The sequence below is a fragment of the Amborella trichopoda genome, chromosome 11 (genome assembly GCF_054954075.1).
Source record: "Amborella trichopoda isolate Santa Cruz 75 chromosome 11, AtrichopodaSantaCruz75HAP2 v2.0, whole genome shotgun sequence".
Classification (NCBI taxonomy): Eukaryota; Viridiplantae; Streptophyta; class Magnoliopsida; order Amborellales; family Amborellaceae; genus Amborella; species Amborella trichopoda.
The window spans coordinates 40,014,233-40,032,938 of NC_142346.1; the positions used below are offsets into that span (position 1 = coordinate 40,014,233).

An 18,706-nucleotide genomic window follows, 5' to 3' on the forward strand; every position below is an offset into this window, starting at 1 on the left:
GTTGCTCAAGATTATAGTTTTGAAACATCAGCTTTAATAGATTCTGGAGCTGACTTAAATTGTATCAATGAAGGACTCGTACCTTCAAAATATTTTGACAAAACTACTCAACTATTGAATACAGCAGATGGAAGTAGTTTATTTATCAAATACAAATTATCTAATGCTTCTGTTTGCAATAATCACCAATGTATAGATACACCATTCATAATGGTAAAAGGATTAAGCCAAGCAGTAATACTTGGAGTTCCATTCTTTACTTTGTTATATCCTTTAACCATAAATGAAATAGGAATATCTTCAGTTACTCAAAATACTCCAATACATTTTAACTTTATACATAAACCAAAAGTAAAAGAACTCAATAGTGTCAAAAGTCAATTAAATAACAAAGAAAAATTTCTTTGTACTCTTAAACAGGAAATTAAATACAAGGCTATTGAAGAACAATTACAAACTTCTTCAATACAACAAAAAATTCAAGCATTACAACAACATATTGAAACCTCAATATGTAGTGAGCACCCTAATGCTTTTTGGGAAAAGAAAAAGCATAGTATAAGTTTACTATATGAACAAGGATTTGATGAAAAACAAATACCTACAAAAGCTAGACCAATACAAATGAATACTATCTTATTAGATATGTGCCGAAAATAGATTGATGATCTCCAAAAGAAAAAACTAATAAGACCAAGCTCCTCACCTTGGAGCTGTGCAGCCTTTTATGTCAAAGGAATTGATTTTGCTGTATTTTTTGTAATATTAATAAATTGAGTAATGACAGCTCTTTTTTCATTTGGATCAACAATTTTATCAATAATATCTAGAATGAAATTATCTTCCTGTGTAAGTGTGTGAACATTATGTGTTGATATTGGACAACTACAATCATCATTTTTTGAACTGGATGAATTTGTATCTGAATCATTAGTGGAGTCAGAGGAGTCTGTCCACATAAGATCATCATCTTGGATTTGATCGATATGAGAATCAGAAGAAGTAGAAGATGAAGAATCATAATCGAATATTGTATATAATTTAGTTTTTATTGATTCATCTAAATTTAAGGATTCTATTTTCTTTTTTAATTTACACTGATGTTTATAATGTCCTACTTTACCACACTTATAGCATATGGGTAACTTTCTCTTTTTCTTTGTATTTGGAGAAAATTTATTGATTAATTTCCTTTTAGATTTTTTATAATATTTTTTATCTTTATTCTTATTTTTGGCTTTATATTTTTCTTTTTTATATTTCTTCTTTTTCTTATATAGATTATCAGGCATATTTTTCTTATCAAGGTAATAGCCAAATTGTTCACAAAAGTCACCAAGCTCTTTTCTCTTAGTGATCTTTTGTTTATCTAATTGTCTTTTTAACTTCATATCTGTGCATAGGGCTAAACCTTCAGCACATATTTCTGCGGAGAGTTCTTCGCGTGTATATGATGAATAGACAATAATTCCATTATGTTTTTTCCTTAATCTTTCCTTAACCTTTTCAGCAAATAAATATGGTAGACCAGCTATAAACTTTTCTTTCCAGTGGTCTAGCTGACAATCTTCTCTTATTAATAATCTTGAGAAAAATACATCTTTATATCACTTATAATGAGATAGGGTAGGACAGCGTAGATTAGATAGCAGATCTTCCGATCTTGCTGCTAGTAAAGCTGGACTACCTACAAAATGAATTATTCCATGGTAAAGAAAGAACTCTTAGCAATTGTTCATTGTGTTTCAAAATTCCAAAGTGATATTTTAAACCAACATTTTCTTATACGAACTGACTGCAAAGTAGCCAAGGATATTCTGCAAAAAGATGTTCAAAATTTAGTTTCTAAACAAATATTTGCTCGATGGCAGGCTATCTTATCTGCTTTTGATTTTTCTATCGAACACCTTCCCGGGTCTTCCAATTCATTACCTGATTTTTTAACCCGTGAATTTTTGCAGGGGGGCAACACTGACACAAATCTAAAGCAAGGTTAGGATAGAAATCACTAACATAATTCAAACATCCTAGAAACCTTTGAAGTTCCTTTTTATCAAGTATTTGATCAGGAAATTTATCAGCGAATTGTATGGATCTGTCTATAGGAATGATATATATATATATATATATATATATATATATATATATATATATATATATATATATGCAAAAATCTTCCCAATGCCTATAGTTGAAATGACCAGTGATTTCGCCTACCCTCATTACCGTTCAAAGTTCATCGCACGGTCACAATTGTCTGGTAGCATTTAATTTTTAATATTTTTTCTACAAATGGGAATGAACTAAAATTTAGAACATGTATACATCTTAGTGAGACACACCAAATAAAAATATATAAAAAAATACTTTGTAAAAAATATTGACTAAAATACCCCTAAAAATGTTTTGGGGTATTTTTGATCAAATTTTTCCTGTAAAATATTTATTTGATATTTTTCGTAGATTTGCCTATTTTTCATTAACACACGCTCTAATTTTTAGGTCATTCTAGTATGTAGAAAAAAAATGAAAAATAAAAAACTACCAAACAATCTTGATCGTGAGATGAACTTTGGATGATGATGAGAGTAGGCAAAATCACTGTTCATTTTCGTCTATAGGCGTTTTGTAGTATCTTCATATATATATATATATATATATATATATATATATATATATATATATATATATATATATATATATATATTAACCATTTTTTTAAATTTAAAATTTTATAATTAGATATAAAAATAGATTTTTAGATCAATCCTAAGAATATTTTACATCAAAATTATATACTTGAAGGTGCACCTTACCTCTACAGCTATGGATGCATCCGTATGTCAACTACACTTATTTTATATATATATATATATATATATATATATATATATATATATATATATATATATATATATATATATATATATATATATATATATATATATATTATTTATTTATTATTTATTTGGTCGGGTTAGGTTGACCGTGAACTGGACTCAACCCAATAAGGTCCAGTAGTTATCCAAACCAGGAGAACCAGGTTGGGAGCAAGTTATATAAACCCAAACCAAATCCAGGGGTCCAAAATTTGGGTGTTAGGTCCACCAATTAGAATGGCCACCTTCCCTTGAGTAAAATGGACATGAGATATGTCAAAAGATATTCTACTCCCTCAAGAGTATACTGTCTATTTTCTCTCACGACAAAACTCTACCTACCTAGGATTAGTTTTAGAACGCCAAATTTCTTGGGATATAACTTCTTTAGCACATAAGTTAACCTCAATAAAAAACAATTTTTTAATTGCACCCTTTAAGCACTTGAAAAAGATAAGTCTTAAAATTGAATACAAACCATTCAAGTTTTAGAGGGTGAGATGAGTCTTAGTTAACTTTTTTGAGGTTAATCATTTGATGATTCTAAAAAAATCTGAAGTATATCATCTGAAGCTAAGAGAGTAGAAATAAACTATGCTCATGAGCGTGTATAGTATACGTGCTCATAAAATATTTTAACAATCTTCTATTCCCCCTAAAAATAAGTGTTCAATGATTCTCAAGATCTCTATCATTTTTTTAGCTTCAAAGTTTTAGGTGTTGAAAATCGATTTTAGAACTGGGTCTATGAATATATGTCAAGTGGCAGTGTCGAGGACTGGGTCTTCGGCGCAAAGAAGAAGGACGGGAACCAGCTGAGCTGGGCACAGAGGAGGGAGATCATAGTGGGTGTTGGCAAGGGGCTAGTGTACCTCCACAATGCGGTGCAGCCAGCAATCTTCCACCGAGATGTGAAGGCCACTAACATCCTGCTCGAAGCCGACATGAACGCGAGGGTTGGGCACTTCGGGCTCGCAAAGCAGAACAGAGAGGGGCAGTCTCATCTGACTACCCACGTGGCCGGAACGCAAGGGTATTTGGCGCCTGAATACGCTCTCTATGGGCAATTGACAGAGAAGAGCGACGTTTACAGCTTCGGGGTGGTGGTGCTCAAGATCATGAGTGGGAGGAGAGCCTTAGACAGAAGCGGAGACATGGCGTTCGTGGTGAGCGACTGGGAGTGGGGCCTGATGAAGGCGGGGAAAGTAGGGGAGGTGATAGAGGAGGGGATAAGGAAGGAGGGTCCAATGAGTGTGATGGAGAGGTTTGTAATGGTAGGGATACTGTGTTCTCATGTGACGGTGGGGTTCAGGTCCACCATGACTGAGGCTCTGAGGTTGCTGGAAGGGGATGTAGAGCTGCCCGAGATACCAGACGGGCAGATGCCCCTCGGCATCCATGACTCCTCCTTCAATTTCGAGAACACCTTTGCGTGTCTTCGAGCGTGATCGGGCCTTTGTTGAGGTCCAAAGACATGCCCAAATAGGTAAATGCTATCTCTCTCTCTGAAAGTCAGAAGCGCAAAAATTCCAGTGTAAGAAATAAGAATTACAGTGTCTAAGAAAGAAAGAAATAAAGCTTAGTGTTAATGGCGTAGAGGGCACAGAGTTGTGGTATTGAAAAAGATTTAGCCATGGGAGGATTGAAGTGAATTGTGTAGTCCATTTTGAGATGTGTATTGTGGGAAAGCCATCTTCCACCGGGTTCCTGAAAATTAGCAGGAGAGTTGCAGAAGTCAAACGAATATGGTTTTTAAAAAAGCATGGACAAAGTTTTCTACCTTAGGGGAGACGACATTTTTCTTGTAAAAATTTACGTACGGACCTTAGTGAAAATTGTCGTTATTTTGAGGTGAATTTTATCGGTATTTTATCGGTTGGGTCCTGTATTGTCAGGTATATATAGAAAGTTCTTTGAAAAGCTATTATAGCGCGGTTATATTACATTAGAGCGATTTACGTACCGACCTTAATTTTATCGATGTATTATCGATTGAGCCCTTTATTGTCAGGTATTTATAGAAAGTTTATTGAAAAGTTATTATAGCATGATTATATTACATTCTTTGTCATTTGTCATGGAATAAATATGAGGAAAAAGTTTAGAGCGATCTACATGCGGACCTTAAAATTTTAGGTAAAATAGAAAATGATTCACTTATATGCAAAAATTATAAAGAAGGTCGGTCAACCCATTTTGTTCGGTTTTTTTCTAAAATTACCCATAGTCAACCCAAATTTTTATTTTTATTTTTTATTTTTTTTAATTTTTTCGTTAGTAAGGCAATACCCCAAACTTTAAGAAACTTCCCTAATGATGAAAAAATAAAAAATAAAATTTGGGTTGAACAAAGGGAAATTTTGAAAAAAAAAAAAAGAAAGGCCAGTTGACCGACATTCTTTGTAATTTCCACCTATAAGCGGAGCATTTTGTATTTTACCTAAAATTTTAGGGTCAGTACGTAAATCACTCAAAAGTTTATATATAGCAAGGCTCTAATCAATCAAATTAGAGCCCACCTCAAAAATTTTGCTAGAAGAGGTTGTTTTGATGCTCAAATATCCTCAAATTGATCATTTCAACATCAAGATGTATGGACATGAGAAAAAAATGGATTTCAAGTTTTGAATATAGTGTGTCTTGTAACACATTTTTGGACCGTCAATTTTCAAGATTTTCAAGCTTTCATAGATCTTCTCGATCTACACTATTTTGGAAGTTTTAAATTTTATAATTAAAAATAAAAAACATATTTTAAAGCTATCACAAAAATTTCCAGTCTTAAAACCACATTTCTCGACACTATTAAAAAGTGCGCTTTACTTTGATTGTTTAGAGCCTCGGCTCTATACAAACCTCACCCGAGATATAAATACGGGCTTTTTATTTAGTGCCTCAACTCTATCCAAACCTCACCCGAACTATAAATACCGGCTTTTTATTTAGTTGAGTCTTTTAAAGTCTGATCCTATTTAGAAACTCATGAAAATTTGAATAAAACTCATATGAAAATTTGAATAAGTCTTAAATCTCTTTCAATAATTAAAATTTAGATGATAGATTTACAAGGTCTTTTTTTTTTTTTTTTATGACAATGACGATTAGTTTCTATATTTTTAAGTTGTATCTAAGTTTCTAAAAAATTCCGCATTCTAAATCATTAAAACGATAGAAATTTGTTGCTTTTGGGTAACTATGTTACTAATTAGATAGGGACCTATTATTTGAGCATTTTCCTCCCAAATTTTAGTATTCAAAATTATTATTAAGTTATTATCATCGAAGGTTATTTTCAGGACAATTAAAGGGTGGCCCATCTTATCGTGTTATAAATTCATTTTATTGTGATAGTTTCAAAAATATTACCAGCCCTTGATTTTCTCGTGAAAAGATAAAGATAAATGCTACAAATTATTGACGATAATGTCACAACGGTACGAACTAGTTATTTCTACCAGAATTATGGCCTGGTCTAAATTTTTGAGAATTTTACATGGAGGTCCCACTTTTTGTGTGTGTTTTTTATTTATTTAAAATTTGCCACCTTTCTGATGTTGCAAACACATAACCTGCAATTTTATTTTTTGTAATTTTCTTATTTTTATTTTTATTATTTCTAGGGCAGTCCAATGCTTTGGATAGGAAGACGACCCATTTATGGGGTGGTTTGATATCAGAAAAATTAGACAACCCCATATTTGGCAATTCTTTTTCAAGCGTAATCGTGCAATGTTGGAGGACCGCATTAAAAATCAGAAGAAACAACGGTGTGATATATTTCATATCGGACTACAGAACACATGTGAATTATGTGTGTCTTTTGGGCAATAAAACTTATGAATCTATTTAACGCATCAGTTTTCTTATTTATTTCATGTTAGATACCAAAAATCACCCAAAAACCTATGTATTCTTTTGCATTTTAATCAATTTGAAAGTTAGACTCATAGACTAGGGGTAAAACAGTAATAAAAATTCAAAATAGCACAAGCTCAACAGAATATAACCCAGAGAATAGACGATGCTGACATCTTTTTTGCTTTTCAGTTGGTAAATTTCTCTAGTTTCTTGTAAAATATGTTGGTGCCAAGGAAGGCACATAAAAACATTGTGCACACACTTCACACATGTGCAAAGTGTTTGTGAGCATGTGTGCATGCATGTGTGCATGCGCGTTGTGCATGTGTGTGATGCAATGATTAAGTTTAAAGCCTCTGACATCTATTTCATTATCTTTTTTGCATATAACAAGATGTGCTTTTAATTTCATGTTACAGAAATGATATGAGGGAATTCAGTATTAATGAAGAAGAGGCCTACATACCAGATTGACTTAGGACTCGTTGCTCATATGGATCGAAGAATCAGGTTTGGTCAGTGCTGGTTCAAATGGATGAGGGAATTCAGTATTAATGAAGAAGAGGCCTACATACCAGATTGACTTAGGACTCGTTGCTCATATGGATCGAAGAATCACGTTTGGTCAGTGCTGGTTCAAATGGATGCGGAACTGTATAATTTCATCAACCAAGGATTAGTTGTCCAGGCACTAAAAAGGATTGAATGTAGTCACACATTGACCACATGTATACAGAAGCATGATGTCAATTTCTTATACAATTATAGTCATTGGAAATATCAGAAACTACTTCATGGTAAGGTATGAGTAAAGGGGCCCTTTGTGGTACCAGATGATGGAATTTTTCCCATTAGATGATCGAAACTTTAGGCAGCTTCTGATTGTAAAAGGTGACGAAAAGTCAACTCACTCACATTCATTATAGACAATTAACTTGTTGATTGGTGAAGCATGTGCCGACCCCAAATCGCTAGAATAAGGCTTGGATGATGATGATTGGTGAAGCATGTGTGCATAAAATGCAGGGCGGGTGGTAATACAATTTGTGAGTGTCTTAGAAAAAAGATTAACAAGTTTTAAGAGAAATCTCAGGGCTACCTTAGGTCTTTGTTAAGAAACATAAAAACCAGTAAGTGTTTGCAGAAGTGGGTTGGGAAGCTTGAGACCAAGTAAGTTTGCAATTGTAATCATCAATAAAACACACTTAAGGATAGTTAGTTTTGACAATCCAAAGATAACATATTGGAATTTCTGAGAACTAAGATTTATATCGAGTGGAGCTGAATTGATAGGCAATTGTGATTGTCTTTTAAAAAGGTTTGGAAATATAAATTAGTGATATGATCCTCGACTAACATTTACATAAAATGAAAATGCAAGGAATCGTGGTGATTGGCACCATGTTGCCCAGTCATATCACGTCCCAACCTACAGAAAGAAAACACCAAATGCACAGTGTCAACTTGGAAGAGACCCAATACAGAGCTTGTTCCAAGGCGGCTAAGAGAATTGTACCTATCGAGGAGTATTATTTAGGACTTGAGGTGGGACAATTGGATCCTTTTCAGATAAATAGGCAGCAATTTTCCTCATGTCACCAAGAAAGTCGTTTCTACCTGAAGCACAATGAAGCAGATTCCATTCAATTAGGGATGTTACTGATAAGCGCAAACTCAAGTTATTAATGTACTCCCTCCAAGGGTGTTCACATATTCTATCAAAAAGCTTTGGCATTTAGCTTTTGTTAGGCTTCTCAGGAGATGCTTCATCCAGTTGTTAGTTCCACAGGAGGTTCTCTCTATTATGTGATAAAGCCGTGAGACAGAAATCGGAATTTCCTTAAGGTAGGATTCTAAGTTAACCTACCCCTATTCTTCATTACATTAACCTTGATGAACTAGGAAGAGTACATAAGAACAACAAGAAACAGTCCATTTATTGAGTCTCTCCAAGATGCTAACCTTAGTCGTCAAGGAAGTAATCCCTCTCAACAAAAAGTACCCACGTCGAATATGTAATTGAACATAAGATAATACAAGTTTCAGTCAGTGTGCAAGGTCCTCCATCAAAATGCACTTAATGTTCTAGGGGCACTAATGAGTTAGAAATTACTGGTTCATCAACTCATTGCACGAAACTTTTCTCGGTGAGATTATTACTTTATATGGAGAGTTTTTGTGGAAGGTGGATAATGCAATTCTTTTGTACACCAGGACATGATTTGCATTCACCTAATCAATGACCACTAAATGGGTTTCTTAGCAGGTTAATTACTCATGAAGAAGAAAGAAAGAAAGAAATCCTAACCTTATCTCTTCATCACCTTCTGGAATATTTCCTATAAAACTTGTTAATTGAAGCATGGCACACGATGTTGCAGTCTGATTCAGGAGATGCAACAACATGAAGTTCTAAGTTTTCATTGCTAATTAAGGGTAATCAAACAGGAATTAACTCTGATAAATCTCAAAAATCTTTTTGTTCTGCACTTTCTTTCAGTCAGAAAAGCATTATAAATCCTGCTAGGGCTATTAGATAAGAAAAATCAAGCAGCTAACAGAAATCGACAGATTCCACAACAAAATCACTTGAGTTCTAGACCATACCCATACACATCCCTCGAGTTCCAATAGAAGGAAGAATTAGCATAAAAGGAGAGAAATTCAATAGGCAGACACATGGAGGGGAAACATTATTGCTTGGGATCCATCCATAAGCAAAAATCTACTAAAAATTTATACAAGAATTCAAGGCGAGACAGCTTGATCTCATAAACAACACAGATCAAAAAAGAAGAAGAGCCCAACTTATAAAAACAAAAACTAGGAAAAATAAGTACCTTCTTCTGGGCTAATCGCTGCAGCTTTGGGATTTCCTCAAGCAAACCTGCTTTGGCGCGCCAGATCGCTGCATTTGTTGCCACAACAGCCGCTCTGTTCTTCTCCTTTGAGGCATTCTCTGATTTCTAAATATACTGACCCAAAATTCAACAAACAAAAAGATAAATTTTGAAACCAGAAAACCGTTATCAGACCTAAATTCAATTCAAAATGGACTTGACGATGAAGAGCACCTCAATTGCAACGTCAATGTCGGTCTCAATGCTTGCGTAAATGCGAGCGAATGCATCGTGTCCAGAGACATTGGACTCTTTATGCTTATAGACATCATATTTGTCGCATTTTTTGCAGATTGCATCGACATGAGTGAGAATGTCGATCACACTCATAGCACCTGATGCCCGGTAGACAAAGATAAGACCCACGTTGATATATAGAGAGTGACAAAGAGAGGCGAAAGAGTGATCCAGTAACGGAATAGAGAGTGAGAAAGAGTGTGTAGTTATGGAATAGAGACATAGATCGGCGGTGCTGTTTGGGAGAGTACAACTCCAAAGATTTTTTCAAGTGAGTTTTTTTTTTGTTGAGGGTTAGAGAAGTAATTTTGTGTTTCAAAATATTTGAATAAATTTAAAAAATAAAAACCAAAAAAATAAAAGTGAATAATAAAAAATAAAAATTCTTTGATGTAGCTTTTCCTAAAAAAAAAAAAAGAACAAAAAAGAAAGGGCACGAAGAGACTAACCAGTTTGGATGTGTCACTAAAAAAACTTAATAGGTTCTAAAAAATTCTGTCACTAAAAAAACTTAATAGGTTCTCAAACTCTGAGAGAGACTAACCCTAAAGTATATCCTCTTTAACACATAGGTTAACCTCAATAAAAAACAATATTCTAATTGTACTATCCAAGCACTTGAAAAAAATGATGTTCTGAATAAAAACCATCTAATTTATAGAGGACGAGATGCAAATGTTGGAAAATTCAAATTTTTATTATTTGAGGTAAATCATTTATTTCTTCCAAGGTGATTACCAAAATTTCAAATCAAAAAACTCCACCGAAGTATGTCAATCCGACTAAGGGAAGTAGAGTAAACTATGCTCCCTCGGGAGCATTGTGTACATGCTCATAAAAGATTTCAACTAAGGAGAGGGTGGGAGAATGACAATAATATACTCGGAAAGTCGGAAAGGTGAGCGAGCAAAAGGAATTAAAGAAAGCGAAAATAGTTTGATATGGCTGCATCCCTATCAAAAGTAAATAAATCATCTCCACATAACTCATCAAATATTGCAATTCAAGCATCAGAGAACCTTTACATCGAGAATCTGAGAAATATTGCAATTCAAGCATTAGAGAACCCTTCTATCGAGAATCTCAGCTTAAAGATCATGGTTGTACAAAAAAAATTAAGATTTTAAGCTTTAAAAATAGTTTATATTGTAATAAATTATCTAAACCTTCCCTTTTGCCAAAAAAAAAAAGAAGTGTTCAATGATCCGAAAGATCCTGTATTACTTTTGACTTTCAAGTTTTAATTTCTTAGTTGAAAATCGATTTTAAAATCGGACGGCAATTTCCATTGCTGGAAGTGCTTTCCAAGTGAAGATTTGACGTGAGACTTTATTTTGTCCTCATAAAACCTAAGCCTTATCAACACTTGATCATCATTAAGAAAACAAACACAGACCAAGTCTCACCTAGGAGCCCCAACAACCCCATTTGACCTATCCATATTTCCATAAGAGAGACCCCGGCCTCCCTGGCCCCTCCTCCACCCCCTAAATCACTCTCCGCCCCGCCCAAAATAATGTGGCTTCCACCCCTGTCTGCTCCCTTTCTCACTCTTACTCTCTTTCTCTCTCTACACGCAGAGGCATCTCCGGCCCCCTCCGCCTCCTGCCCCATGGACCTCGGCTATGTTGACTCCCTCCCTTGGGATGCCTCCGCCTGCGAGAGCCCCGACCCAAATCCTAACCTCCTGCAACAGCAGCACTGCTGCCAGACCCTCCTCAGCCTCTTCGGCATTGCCCTCGCCCAACACCTCAACAGGACCTCCCTTTTCAAACTCCCCGACATTCCCTCCTCCGCCGCTTGCCTCATCGATTTCCAGTCGAAACTTACCGCTCTCTCTCTCCCTGCATCTCTGGTGCCCTCTTGCTTCAACAACTCAGAGAGGTTCGTTATCAGGCCTTGGCGGTGTGCCGGCATACAGACGAAGCAGGATTGGCTACGTATACTTGGCCCGTCAACGCCCCTTGAAGACGGCTGCAGTGATGACGTTTCTGATCTAACAGCATGCAAAGTGTGCCTCAATTCAGCCAACAAAGTGTCAGCTCGACTGGTTAAGATCGCCAAGAATGCCTCGCAGAGCACTGAGTGCTTCTATTATGCTATTCTATATGCGGCTGCATTCGGGAATTCGAAGGGCCCTCAGGACCTAGGCACTGCCTTCTGCATACTTGGCCTACCACTGGCGCCACCACGAAAATCTGGGTTCAGAAAACGCATTGCTGTTGTGTTTGGGTCCTCTGGGGCTGGTGTTGTTGTAATTCTCATGTCGGCAATCTGCGCTATGTACTTGTGGTGGCGGCGACGGCGCCCAGAGAAGGGCTTGATCTTGAAAGATGATGAGGGAAGGGTGAAGCGGCCGAACACAGGCGCGGTCTGGTTTGATGTTCAGGACCTGAAACAGGCAACCGATTACTTCTCGAAGCAAAACCTTATCGGAGAGGGCAGCTTCGGTGTTGTGTATAAGGGGACTCTTTCCGATGGGACTCTTGTGGCGGTGAAGGGGCTAACTGCACCCGATTGCTTGGAGAAAAATGACTTTGCGAATGAGGTTGAGCTCGTTGGCAACATCAGGCACCGGAACCTCCTCCCCCTTCGCGGCTGCTGCTTGGCCAGAGACGAGTCTGGTGAAGAGCAGATGTTTCTTGTCTATGAATATATGCCGAATGGCAGCGTCGAGGACTGGGTGTTCGGCGCAAAGAAGAAGGACGGGAACCAGCTGAGCTGGGCACAGAGGAGGAGGATCATAGTGGGTGTAGGCAAGGGCCTAGCGTACCTCCACAATGGGGTGCAGCCGGCGATCTTCCACCGTGATGTGAAGGCCACAAACATCCTGCTCGACGCCGACATGAACGCAAGGGTCGCGGACTTTGGGCTCGCAAAGCAGAGCAGAGACGGGCAGTCTAACCTGACTACCCACGTGGCCGGAACGCACGGGTATCTGGCGCCTGAATACGCTCTCTACGGGCAATTGACAGAGAAGAGCGATGTTTACAGCTTTGGGGTCGTGGTGCTGGAGATCATGAGCGGGAGGAGAGCCTTAGACACAAGCGGAGGCATGGATGTTCGCACTTTCCTGGTGAGCGACTGGGCGTGGGGGCTGATGAAGGCGGGGAAAATAGGGGAGGTGATAGAGGAAGGGATGAGGAAGGAGGGTCCGATGAGTGTGATGGAGAGGTTTGTGATGGTGGGGATACTGTGTTCTCATGTGATGGTGGCGTTCAGGCCCACCATGACTGAGGCTCTGAGGATGCTGCAAGGGGATGTAGAGGTGCCCGAGATACCAGACAGGCCGATGCCCCTCGGCAGCCACGACTCCTCTTTCAATTTCCAGGACACCTTTTCGTGTCTTCGAGCGCCATCAGGCCTTTGCTGAGGTCCCAGATAGGTAAATGCCATCTCTCTTTCTCTGAAAGTCAGAAGCACAAGAATTCCTGTTTTGAAATAAGAATTACAGTGGACAATTATAGAAACCAGATATTTGGTTTCCATAAACGTCAACGAAAGAAAAGAAAGAAAGCTTAACGTTAATGGCGTAGAGGACTGAGTCATCTGGTTTTGAAAGATTCAGCCATGAAAGAATGAAGTGAACTGTGTAGGCCGCTTTCATTCAAAAGGTCACATAGCATAGTCATGTGTCATGCAATAAATATGAGGGCAACCTTTCTATACTTGAGAAAAACTAATATATCATAGTTATACTATATTTTGTATCATGGAATAACTACAACGTCAAGCTTTTTCTACTTCTCCTAACTAACAGGCGGTCCAAATGTTTTTTTAATATAATTATTATTTTTATTTTTTATTTTTACTCATGATCTCCATGTTAAAAATTATATATTTTCCAAAACTTAAGATCAAACTATATTTAAAAAATATATTTATTGCCAAACCTACTGCATAGAAACTGCGTCCATCACTATAATCATAAAAAAAAAAAACCCTTACTTACTTAACCCCTTCTGCTCCTGCCTCTCCTCACATTCTCTTATACTAGTAGCATGCATTTGCGTTGCAGGTGTTATCACAATGTTATGCATGTAATGTTTTTTTATGATATTTTTATAAAGAAAAATAAATTTACAAAATCTAAAATGAAATAAAAATTAAACTAAATTTCATAATAAAATAAAAGTAGTAGTTTCTCACATATATAGGGAGAAAGTGAAAGGCAATAAAATAAAAGTAATAGTTTCTCACACATGTAGGGAGATAGCGCAAGAGAGATGAAATACTTCTCATAAACAAACAACAATGATTGAAATACTATTTGATTAAATAGACATAAATTTAACAAAATAATTATTTATGTATTATGTTGAATAACACATAAAATTTTAATATATCAAATTAAATATCATAAAAAGGATATTATTATGATTATCAATTATAGTAATATCTATTACTTATAAAAATAAATTTATGATTATGTAATTATTCATATATTATTAAAATAGATTAATATGAATAACCCAAAACAATAGATTAATATTATTGAGTTAAAAATCTAGGAGTATAACATAATTGTTGTCTATATGACCAATTAAATTATATTTAATATCATTATACTAAATGAATTATTGCATTTTAAATTACCAAAGTACAAAAGTATAATTATTAAAGTATATTTTTAATTATTCATGTACACATACTATTCAAATTTATAATTTCGGCTAAAAGGTATCTCCAAAAATAAGAAGAATAATGTGGAATATATTTTTATAATAATAATATTATTAATATATAATTACATTTATAATAATGCAATCTATAATTATAATTATTTATGTAGTAATTATAATTCCTGGCTTTTCCAGAGGGGCATCTGTAGTCTATAATTGTAACTATAATTATAATTATAATTACAATTTAATAATCGATAATTATAATTATAATTATTTGTGTGGGAATTATACTAATACCATATATAATTTCTGGCTTTTCCAGAGGGGCATCTGTGTATCGTGGAGTGACAAAGCATCATCAACACGGACGATGGCAAGCTCGCATTGGCAGAGTTGCCGATAACAAAGACCTCTATCTCGGTATGCAAGAGGAGGCAGTTGAGGCCTACGATATCGCGGCCATTAAGTTTCGACGTGTCTCTGCTGTTACAAATTTCGACATTAGCAAATACGACGATAAGAGAATATGCTCAAGCACGAAGCTGATTGGTGATGATCTAAAAAAAAAAAAGTATTTTGCAAATTGAGTGTTTCTTCACATCCACACCCAACTTGAGGGGGAGAGTATAGGAGATATGGAGATGAGATGAGTAGAGATGAAGTCAACCAATTGTGGACAAGAAAATCCAAATTATGGATCAGTTAAACTACTATGCAAAGAGAAGTTATGGTTGATGATCAAGAGATCTATCTCTAGATGAGGAGATGAAGATGATCGAATTTCTTGATCATGGTTGATGATCAAGAGTTCCTCTCTAGATGAGGAGATGAAGATAATCGAATTTCTCAATCATGGTTGATGATCAAGAGTTTCATCTCCCGATGAAGAGATGAAGATGATTGAATTTCTCGATCCTGGTTGATGATCAAGTTTTCCGTTGCTTGATCTTATTTGATGATGGAGTTTTTCATTACTCCAGCATGTATGATGATTGAGTTTACTCAATCCTGGTTGTTCCAGATGCCTATGTTTCAATGATGGAGTTTTTCGTTACTCAATCCTATTGGATGATGGAGTTTTTCATTGCTCCATCCTATGTGATGATCATTTTTTTTTAGAGAGAAAAAGCTTCTAAAAAGAAAATGAGCCCATGAAAAGAAGATCTTCTGAGAAGAAGACCCTAGAGAGAGAAAGACTCTAGAAGAATATAGAGAGCCCAAGAAAAGTTCTTTCTTGGAAGACCTTAAAGAGAGTAAGTCTCTAGAAAAAAGTAGAGAGCCCAAGAAATGTTGTTTCTTGGAAGACCATGGTAATCTGTGAAGTTTATAACGGATTTGATCACTATTCATTTTTTTGGCAATTTAGTATTGTTCAAACTTCAGCTGTTTTATGTCAAACCATCTTAAGTTTGAGGGTGTCAACTTAGTATTATTCAAACTTCAGATGCTTTGTGTCAAAGCATATTCAGTTTGAGGGGGAGTGTTAAAATATAGATATCTCGGATATCTCGGGTTCGTATTGATATACATCATTATAGATGTATGAATATATATCTCTTGATAAGATTAGGTATGTCCATATATCTCTTAATAAGATTATGTATCTAAAAGATAAACATCAAGTTAGGTAGATTAGGTATTTTGAAGATAAACGTCAAATTAGTTTAGTAATAAAGCCTTCTATTATTTACCTATCTCCAAGAATCATACCATATTTATCATATTTATTCTCTAATTATGTGATCGTCCTCTATATATATATAGAGGTACTTATTGATGTATACATTTATCCAAAATAGTGAAGATGTAGTCAGTTGGGCTTTGGATCCTTGGATGTAAAGCTTCAGTCTGAACTACATAAATGTTGTTTTCATTATCCATTCAATGCATGTAATGGTTCTGTAACAATCCTAAACTTTCATTAAAAAAAAAAAAAAAACTTTTAATAAGTGATGGTCGATATGAGCATGATGGTCCTTAGAGACCATCACTACTGTCAAAAGCTTTTACCTTCATTTGTTTTAAGCTTTTGCTGCCTTGCCACGTCCTTTAGTGGACGTGGTTTTCAGGTGTTAAAGGCGGTCAATTACGCGATACCTCATACATGAGATGGAGGCGTTTTAAAGAAATTAAATAGGACGAAAGATAAGACGTCGCCTAACAACTCCTTTCTTGCTCTCTCTCTTACAAACACAGTGAGCTCCTCTCTCTAGCCGAATTTTTATCGGAAGCTCATTCTCAAATATTTTAGGTAAGTGACTTCATTATCTTGAAAAATAATCCGTTCTTTTTAAAAATAAAATGAAATAATTACTTCTGTTTATTATCATGAAGTTTAGGCGCGATAAATTTTATGAGCAAGCGACCTCATTATTTTGAAAAATATTCTTTGTAATAAAATCGTGATATTTTATCTATGTTAGAAATTTTAAATGTTGTAAGTTGTTAGAAATAAATTTATTTATTTTTCTTGTCTATTGTTAGAGAATTTTAGATACTGTAAAATTATTAGAAATAAATGTGATATTTCTACTTTTAGTAAAATTGTGAGATTTCTTTCTACTGTTTTTGAATATTTAGACATTGTAAAATTCATGTGCAAATGACTGCCTTATTATTTGAAAACTGATATTTTTGCATTTGATTATAGCATTGTCTTTTGAAATATTTATTTGCAAATTAACATCCCATAAATTGTGATAATTACGTATTCTTGGATTTCTATAAGAGTTTTTTTATACATAATAAATTGGCAATTATGCTAGAATGTCCTTACGAACTGCTACCTTTTTAAGTTTGAGCCCAAAATATTTGACTGGTTATTTTTGAAATGTTATTGAAAGTGACTGTTATTAATGGTTTCAGTGAAATTCATATTAATAATTTCAGTGATATGTTGAGTACATGATATTGTTGCTTTCAAATGTTTAAAGAGATTTAGAAATACTTTAAGTATGCAAGTGAACTCATCCGGTTCGCCGGTGAGGTATAAGTGGACCTATCTGGTACGCCGGTAGGGATTAAGTGGATTCATCCGGTACACATGTGAGGTATAAGTGGACATGTAGGGATTAAGTGGACCTATCTGAGATATCGATAGGGATTAAGTGGACCCATCAGGATGCTGATGGGGTATATAGTTGACCTACTTGGGACGCCAGTAAGGTAATTTATGAAATCCTTTGAATTATGCACTGTCGTTAAAATGTTATATGCATTTCAATTATTCGGATTATACTTAATTATGCATTTTTGAAAGTGAAACCGTTAATGCATTTCTGTTAATAGATATCCTTTTTGAAATATTGATATCTTTCAACCATGATTGTTTTTAGGATTATGATGATCACTTACCGAGTAGCCAAACTCATCAAATTATGGTAAACATTTTTTTTTCAAGATAACTGCGGTTTCATTTTGAGTGCTCGTCAGGATCAACTCTGGCAGATATCGTAGTTGTGCTTAAACTTTCTTTTGTTAATTTGTAAGAATTCGCCACTATAAATTTGTCCTAACTAGAGATGTATATATGTTTTGACTGTCACATCTCAGGAATATCAGTATTGTAAATTTTTGGGGCGTGACAGGTTCCATGTTGTTTTCATTCTCTATTAAATGCGTGTATGGTCCCACGAATTTTAACAAATGATACATCTGACCGGCCGAAATCTAATGGTGGCTGATTGTGACCTTGTTGCCAATAATATGGGTATAGGATGGTAAAATAAAAGCAAAAAAAAAGAAGCTTATATTACGGGTGGCAATGGACCCTACTAGATCCAGTACCCAATGGGTATGAGGATGGGCCCAACTTTTTGACCGGACGGTTGGGTCTGGGTCCAAAATTAGACTCGAATGCTAGTCGAGTATGGATCCAGATCCAGCCGGACCCAACCCATACCTGGCCTGTTGGCACCAATGGCTTGATCATTGGCGAGGGAATCAACGAACGGTATTGACCTCCCTCCAAATATGCTTCTAAGAGACGAATGTAGGCATGCATTAGTGGTATATTTAAACGAAAACATCTGCTAGCATCCAAGGGTAGGCGGAGACGCAAGAGCCCCAGCGGTTGACGTTCACGGAATCTCCCTCCATTTCTTTCATGGTTTTTAGTTTTTAGTTTTTACCGTTATAAAGGGCATGCATTAAAGGATCGGTACATGACCGAGTTCACTTGAAAACAGATTATTTCCGGTGAAGTTTT

At 35.6% G+C, this 18,706-nt stretch overlaps 2 protein-coding genes and 1 long non-coding RNA gene across 5 annotated transcripts; 2 read left to right on the plus strand and 1 right to left on the minus strand.

Moving 5' to 3' along the window:
- Positions 1-3,507: 3,507 nt before the first annotated feature.
- On the plus strand, positions 3,508-4,502 carry LOC18436917 (putative receptor-like protein kinase At1g11050). Its single transcript, XM_006847138.4, has one exon. It carries the CDS (start codon positions 3,635-3,637, stop codon positions 4,325-4,327), a length of 693 nt encoding a protein of 230 aa, XP_006847201.2. The 5' UTR covers positions 3,508-3,634; the 3' UTR covers positions 4,328-4,502.
- A 1,490-nt stretch (positions 4,503-5,992) lies between these two features.
- Positions 5,993-10,132, minus strand: LOC110007493 (uncharacterized). 2 transcript variants are annotated; one of them, XR_016043587.1, is made up of 5 exons: positions 9,812-10,052; positions 9,578-9,712; positions 8,254-8,354; positions 8,095-8,166; positions 5,993-7,389 (listed from the first exon to the last, which is right to left on the minus strand). It is a non-coding gene; the product is annotated as an uncharacterized LOC110007493 (long non-coding RNA). The 2 variants fall into 2 exon arrangements; XR_016043588.1 differs by lacking the exons at positions 8,095-8,166; positions 8,254-8,354 and having other exon boundaries at positions 9,812-10,132.
- Positions 10,133-10,155: 23 nt separating this feature from the next.
- Positions 10,156-17,921, plus strand: LOC18436918 (putative receptor-like protein kinase At1g11050). Of its 2 annotated transcripts, none has more exons than XM_088850739.1 (2): positions 10,156-13,259; positions 17,835-17,921. In XM_088850739.1, exon 1 carries the CDS (start codon positions 11,391-11,393, stop codon positions 13,245-13,247), a length of 1,857 nt encoding a protein of 618 aa, XP_088706865.1. In that variant the 5' UTR covers positions 10,156-11,390; the 3' UTR covers positions 13,248-13,259; positions 17,835-17,921. The 2 variants fall into 2 exon arrangements, with proteins under 2 accessions (XP_088706865.1, XP_006847202.1); XM_006847139.4 differs by lacking the exon at positions 17,835-17,921 and adding an exon at positions 14,822-15,643.
- Positions 17,922-18,706: the final 785 nt, after the last annotated feature.

What these genes read in the sequence shown, in the direction of transcription:
- LOC18436917 (XM_006847138.4), top strand. Translation starts at nt 3,635, where the DNA reads ATGTCAAGTGGCAGTGTCGAGGACTGGGTCTTCGGCGCAAAGAAGAAG.
- LOC18436918 (XM_088850739.1), top strand. Translation starts at nt 11,391, where the DNA reads ATGTGGCTTCCACCCCTGTCTGCTCCCTTTCTCACTCTTACTCTCTTT.